General features: G+C 49.1%; 2 protein-coding genes across 10 annotated transcripts in view; one reads left to right on the top strand and one right to left on the bottom strand.

Moving 5' to 3' along the window:
* Positions 1-172: 172 nt before the first annotated feature.
* PSMC3IP (PSMC3 interacting protein) lies at positions 173-5,837 on the top strand. 6 transcript variants are annotated; one of them, XM_011998800.1, is made up of 9 exons: positions 173-352; positions 440-540; positions 699-788; positions 3,806-3,824; positions 3,928-4,039; positions 4,525-4,670; positions 4,782-4,835; positions 4,980-5,039; positions 5,121-5,837. In XM_011998800.1, exons 5-9 carry the CDS (start codon positions 3,940-3,942, stop codon positions 5,175-5,177), a joined length of 417 nt encoding a protein of 138 aa, XP_011854190.1. In that variant the 5' UTR covers positions 173-352; positions 440-540; positions 699-788; positions 3,806-3,824; positions 3,928-3,939; the 3' UTR covers positions 5,178-5,837. The 6 variants fall into 6 exon arrangements, with proteins under 6 accessions (XP_011854190.1, XP_011854189.1, XP_011854184.1 ...); XM_011998795.1 differs by lacking the exon at positions 3,806-3,824 and adding an exon at positions 3,629-3,633 and having other exon boundaries at positions 309-352; positions 3,934-4,039; XM_011998799.1 differs by lacking the exon at positions 3,806-3,824 and having other exon boundaries at positions 699-921.
* Positions 5,429-6,715, bottom strand: part of MLX (MLX, MAX dimerization protein) — a 5,944-nt gene continuing 4,657 nt past the window's right edge. For all 4 annotated transcript variants that reach the window (XM_011998792.1, XM_011998793.1, XM_011998790.1 and 1 more), the window contains one exon: positions 5,429-6,564. In XM_011998792.1, coding sequence (XP_011854182.1) covers positions 6,508-6,564 — 57 coding nt within the window. In that variant the 3' untranslated portion in view covers positions 5,429-6,507. The remainder of the gene's footprint in view (positions 6,565-6,715) is intronic.

The raw sequence follows: 6,715 nt of genomic DNA on the forward strand, positions 1-6,715 counted from the left end.
TCAGCTGCGGCTGGAACTGGATCTCGAAAATTGAAGGCCTTCTCTGCTACAGCCTTCGTTCCCTGGGGCAGAAAGAGGAAGCTGCTCAGCTGTGGGCACGTCGGCGCCTTCGCAGAGGCCCTGGGCTCGAGGTCCGGCCCGGATGCGCAAGTTCCGGCCTGAAATGAACTATGGGGTCCGGGAGGGGTCGCCTTGTTCCTCCGGAAGGCTTCCCCTTCAGCCAATCACCGTTCGAGGTCCGCCCCCCGTCCCCGGAAGGAGCCGTCGCCCCGAGCAACTACAACGTCCGGCTTTCTGAGTTGGGTGGCGGGAAAGGCGATGAGTAAATGCCGGGCAGAAGCTGCGGCGGGAGGTAACGGCGGCCTGGGCGCGGGGAAGACCCGGGAGGGCAGTGGGTGAGGAGGTCGGTTGAGTGGTCCCCTCCCCTTTTTCTCCGTAGCCGCCGGGATCCTCCTGAGGTACCTGCAGGAGCAGAACCGGCCCTACAGCGCCCAGGATGTGTTCGGGAACCTGCAGCGGGAACACGGACTGGGCAAGGCGGTGAGGACCCCCTCCCGGGATTCCCTCTCCGTCGGACTCCCTGGAATCAGACTGGGGTCGTGCCCTTTGGAGCCTTGGGCGTTTTCCACATCACTGGCAGAATTTCCCCAGAACCAGGCCCAGACTCCTCTGATTGCCCCTCCTGTCTCCTCTGCCAGGTGGTGGTGAAGACGCTGGAGCAGCTGGCACAACAAGGCAAGATCAAAGAGAAGATGTACGGCAAGCAGAAAATCTATTTTGCGGATCAGGTGAGGAGAACCTGCGCCAATTGTCACCTATGAGAGCCCGACAACGGGTGAATCTACTCCTAGTGTGAACTCTTTTGGGGAGAGGCCCCCCATGGAAAACTCGCCTGTCTTAGGCCACCATCCTTAAATCAAGGTGTGCATTCCTCTTGTTAGGATCCCAACTTCACGAGGTTTCCAAATTTACAATATGATGGATGACAGTAGATCCTGTATTGTTGCTACCAAGATTCATATCTGCTTCAAAGCTCTTATTTCTTATCATCCAGATTGGCAACACCCTCTGACAAATGATGTTCGTCCTGCCTCCATCCGCTTCTCTAAACACACATATCAAATTTATATTCTCCAGCCCAGACCTCCAGCTGGAATCTGTCAGGCATTAATATCAGAGTCAAAATTGCCACAGTAGAATGCCTCATCTTCCCCCCACCCCGCACTGGTTTCTTTCTAACATTCTTCTCCCTAATGGAATTACTCTTCACGCAAACCAGAAACTTGGGAGCAATTCTTGACTTCCATTACTAGTCAACCGTCAAGTCCGGCTGATTTTTCCGTTGTCTGTTTTTTTATTTTTATAGAGATGGGTCTTGCTATGCTGCCCAGGTTGATTTGAACTCCTGGGCTCAAGTGATCCTCCTGTCTTGGCCTCCCAAAGTGCTGGGATGACAGGCGTGAGCCACAGAGCCTGGCTGATTTTTCCGTTCTTGAATCCACTCTCCTTTCCATCTGCCATGGCTGCTCTAGTTCACGCCCTCTTCATCTGTTGCAACATCCTCCTAACAGATCTTGGCTTAAACATTGCAGTCAGAATGATCTGTCTAAATAGATCTGGTCATGCACCTTCCCTATTTGAAACTCTTCAGTGGCTCTCTAGTGCTGCAAAAAACATGTAAAAGGCACCGGAAGACACCCCAGCCAGCCTCTGGCCTCACCCATCCTCATCCTTTTTCTATCCACGAACACTAGATAATTCTGATGTGTTTTACTGCTCTGTCCTTCGCATGTTGTCTTCCCTGTACCTGCTTCTCTTGCTGGCCAACTCTTACTTTCCTTTAGGATTTCACTTAGACATCACCTTCTCCAGAAATCTTCCTTGAATGCCCTGAGCTAATTGTTTCCTTTTCAGGCCCTTACCTCTTTTTGTTGTTGTTGTTTTTTGTTGTTGTCATTGTTGAGACAGAGTCTCACTCTGTCGCCCAGGCTGGAGTGCAGTGGCGCTATCTCGGCTCACTGCAAGCTCTACCTCCAGGTTCACGCCATTCTCCTGCCTCAGCCTCCTGAGTAGCTGGGACTACAGGCGCCCCCCACCACACCTAATTTTTGTTTTGTTTTGTTTTGTTTCTGTATTTTTAGTAGAGATGGGGTTTCACCGTGTTAGCCAGGATGGTCTCCAGGTTCACGCCATTCTCCTGCCTCAGCCTCCTGAGTAGCTGGGACTACAGGCACCCCCCACCACACCTAATTTTTGTTTTGTTTTGTTTTGTTTCTGTATTTTTAGTAGAGATGGGGTTTCACCGTGTTAGCCAGGATGGTCTCCATCTCCTGACCTTGTGATCCACCTGCCTCAGCCTCTCAAAGTGCTGGGATTACAGGCGTGAGCCACCGCACCCGGCCCTGGCCCTTATCTGTTTTAAGGCATGCTGTATTACAATTATTTTTACTTGTCTCCTTTATTCAACTGAAGTTCCTCTAGGGCAGACCTCATTTCTCAATTCATTTTTATCTGATCAGCACCTCCGCAGTATCTAACATCCAGCAGATACTACTCGTTAAACTGAACCAAACCACTTTCAAGGCCAACTTTCCTAAAACAGGCTGTGTTGTGTTACTCATCTAAAGAAAATTCTCTAAAGCAGGGTTTGGCAAACGTTTTCTGTAAATGGCCAGACAGTATTTTTAGGATTTGTGGGCCATATATGTATCTCTTGTCATGGCTGGCTGTACAACTGCCACAACTATTCACCTCTGCCACTGTAGAGCCGAAGCAGCTGTAGACTATGTAAATGAATGGGTAGGGCTGTTTCAATAAAACTTTGTTTTCAAAAACATGCATCTGGCAGGATTTGGCTTGCTGGCCATAGTTTGCTGGTCTCTGCCCTATAGGTTCACCTTGCCCAAGTGTAGAGTCCAGACCGCACTGGTTGGCATACTTTTTCAACCTGCTCCCCATCACCAACTGATGTGACCTCCCCCACCCCCACACTGATCCCCAATGCAGTTATTTTCTAGCAGTGGCCCCTCATGAGAGGAGCTCCTCAGACTTACTGGAATCCGTTATCTACATGGATCCCAAGGCCTGGCACAGTGGCTCATGCATGTAATCCCAGCACTTTGAGAGGCTGAGGCGGATGGATCGCTTGAGCCCAGGAGTTTGAGACCAGCCTGGGCAACATGGTGAAACCCCTTCTCTACTAAAAATACAAAACTTAGCTGCGCTTGGTGGTACACGCCTATAATCCCAGCTACTCAGGAGGCTGAAGCATGAGAATTGCTTGAAGCCGGGATGCGGAGATTGCTGTCAGCCAAGATTGCACCGCTGCACTCTGACCTGGGCGACAGTGAGAGAAAGAAAGGAAAAGAGGGAAGGAGGAAGAGAGAGAGAGGGAGAGACAGAGAGAGGAGAAAGGAAGGAAGAAGGAAGGGAGGGGGGAGAAAAGGAAGGAGGGAGAGAGAGAAAGGAAGATGGAAAGAAGAATGGGAAGGCAGGACAGGAAAGAAGGAGAAAAGAAGTCCATCCATCCCATCCATCATGCTTCTTCACCTGTCCAGTTTCTATCTATTATGGAAACCCATGATCTAGGTTTCCCCACCTTGAGAACAATGTTACTTAGCTGCTTCAGCCCAGGTAGTGGTTTTATCACCGAATGGGAAGATTTCTGTCCTAATCAGTATCGTGTCAACCTGGTAGCTGCTTAAGGACAGGCATTAGATTTCAGGTTTTCTTTCCTACCTTTTTAGTGGGGTCGCTCCTTAACTGAAAACGATTTCTCAAAAGTACTCTCCCACTATTTCTGCAGACCCTCTGGAGAGTTTGGGGTGTGGCTGGTTCCTGAACATATCTAAATGGTGCCTTCCCAGGTGTGTGTTCCCATCTTTGTGCCTCACAACAGTTTGCTTGTATTTTCCCTTTGTCTGGTAGGACCAGTTTGACATGGTGAGTGATGCTGACCTTCAAGGCCTAGATGGCAAAATCGTGACCCTCACTGCTAAGGTGCAGAGCTTGCAGCAGAGCTGCCGCTACATGGAGGCTGGTAGGACTGGGTAGCTCCTGAAAAGTGCCCATAGGCTTAGGTTCATTCTAGAGGTCGGGAATTACTAAATGAATGGTTCAATGACTGCAGCATCTTGTTGCAGCTAAGACCCCTTTGCTGGGCTCCCTTAGGCATAAAACGAAATGTAGGATAACTAATGGCTTTTGTGTACCAACAAATGGACAAGATACGCATTTGCTCTCCCTGCCACAATTATCAGTACACTGTCCTCACGTTTCCCTTTATTCTTGCTGCTTTAACTGGCTATGCCTAAGTGTTCAACCTCACACCCATGCTACTTGTAGATGGAGGAGGAAAGAAAATTAGAAGAATAAACTAATAATCCTGTAAGACTTAGTTTCCTGAGCTTTTCCATATGAGATGATAGATCCAGAGCAAGGTTGAACACCTCAGGGAGCACCCACTGGGAAAGACAGAACTCCTTCCTCAGGGGTAGCAAGTGACCCCAGGGGGTGTGGTTTCAGAGCTCAAGGAATTATCTAGTGCCCTGACCACACCAGAGATGCAGAAAGAAATCCAGGAGTTAAAGAAGGAATGTGCTGGCTACAGCGAGAGATTGAAGAACATTAAAGCAGCTACCAATCATGTGACTCCAGAAGAGAAAGAGCAGGTGAGCTGGAGGCTGGAGGACCGCTGTGCAGGTCCAGAGTGAATATAAAGGCTGAGCCCAGAGGGCTGCTGTGGTTCTGAGGAGTTAGGGGAACTTGCTTTTTCCTTCTAGGTATACAGAGAGAGGCAGAAGTACTGTAAGGAGTGGAGGAAGAGGAAGAGGATGGTAAGTGTGTGGGAGCTCTGAGACAGGCCCTAGAAGTGCTTTTGAAAATGGCAGGCACCAGATCAACTGCCACCCAATATCATAAACTGACAGGTAGTGCCCAGTGCTGCCCATCTGAAAACAGGTGGTTTTATTTCTTGTCAGGCTACAGAGCTGTCTGATGCAATACTTGAAGGATACCCCAAGAGCAAGAAGCAGTTCTTTGTAAGTGGTACTCTCTTCCTTCTTTGCTTCCCTGTGGTCTTATCTTGGTGACATCTCATTCACTTCTCTCCCTGCCCACAGGAGGAAGTTGGGATAGAGACGGATGAAGATTACAATGTCACACTCCCAGACCCCTGAGGGGCCCACAGTCGGGAGTTGTGGGGACTGCAGGATGTCAGAAGAGTGAGACGTCCTGGACTGGCTACCTTGTTTTTGGTTGGCTTTTGTTGTTGTTCCTGCTGCTTTTCACCTTTAAGCAAAGCAGTCAGGAGACGGGCATAAACCAGAGCACTGGGTGGAGGATGAGGGCTGGTGGCTGGGGTAGACCCAGCCCATTTCATTGTCTAAATTGCAGTAGCTTGAGGTTAACATTTAGACTTGAACAATGCTAAAGGAAAGCATTTGGCAACATTTATTGTAATTTAATTTGATATAAAAATATTTAATTTCCTCTGGATAGTCAAATCTGCCAGATACCAAACCTGAGGAAGGCAGAAGTGAACCTGGAGAACTAAGGCAGAGCGAGGTTGCTATAAAACGAGCATTTGGAGGGCCCACAGCTTCACTCAGGACTTACTGGGCTTGTGTACCCCAGGAGACCTTTCGAGTATCTTTTGTACTCTTTCACCCCACCCCCAAGTCCTAGGAGAAACGCAGGCAACACTGAGACATGGGAGAGGCCAAGATATGCTAGACAGAAAGGCTGGGGGTGATTTTGAGGCCCACTTAATATTTCAAAATTGTAACCGTAGCAAAATTCCATTGGTATTTAGAAAAATAAAAAATTTCCAGTATGTACTGCTGTATTACACCTGCCTCTGCAGCATCACAGCCTGTGGGAACCAGGAGGGCTTCCCTTACCACCCAGAGCAGAGGAGGAAGGTGATGGATTATGAAGCGAGGGGAGGAACCTGGTGGCCCCTCCCTAAGATGGCCAGAAAGCCCTTGGCCTCACCTGGGACTGACCAGGCAGCCCTAGTCTAGGCACAAGGTGCCCTTTCACCCTTCGTGGCAGTGGGAATATTTCCTCTTACTCTTTTTCTCCCATACAGCTACTGCCAAAATGCCCAAATGTGGGCCAAATGTTGCCCAAGAGACCAAAACAGAGAAAAAAGTTTCCAAATCTGTGTAGATTATGAGTAGAAATCTGAGGCTTGAAGAAAGGGCTGAGAGGGCAGGAGCTCTTTGGGGTGTCCAGAGCAGACACCCATCCCAAGGACTTCCATGGAGTGGGGGATAGGCTGGTTAGGTCTAGTTTTATCGTCAATATAATAAATTAATCAGAAGCTTTCACAAAACACCGCAGCTCCACTGAAGATAAAATGGGGCTGGGAAAACCAAACACCAAGTAGAAACCAGCTGAGCAGTGTGAGGTGTTGTAGTCCAGTCTCACGGGCCCAGCAGTTCAGTGGCCAAGTAGAGATTCAAGGGCCTCTTGTTGGCTGTTCTGCAGGTTTCCAAGAACTGGTCAGTAAAGCTGGTTTTTCAATTGGTGCAGGACGCCAATCACAATCTCCCGCAGGGTCTGGCAAGGGCAGCAGAGGAAGAAATAGACAATGCCCAGGTCAGTACAGAGTAGTTTCAAAGATGCCCGCCTAGATGAGTCACATATTTTAGAAAAGTGCATTAAAGCCAGGCGCGGTGGCTCAAGCCTGTAATCCCAGCACTTTGGGAGG

The sequence above is a fragment of the Mandrillus leucophaeus genome, unplaced genomic scaffold, assembly GCF_000951045.1.
Source record: "Mandrillus leucophaeus isolate KB7577 unplaced genomic scaffold, Mleu.le_1.0 Scaffold58, whole genome shotgun sequence".
Lineage (NCBI taxonomy): Eukaryota > Metazoa > Chordata > Mammalia > Primates > Cercopithecidae > Mandrillus > Mandrillus leucophaeus.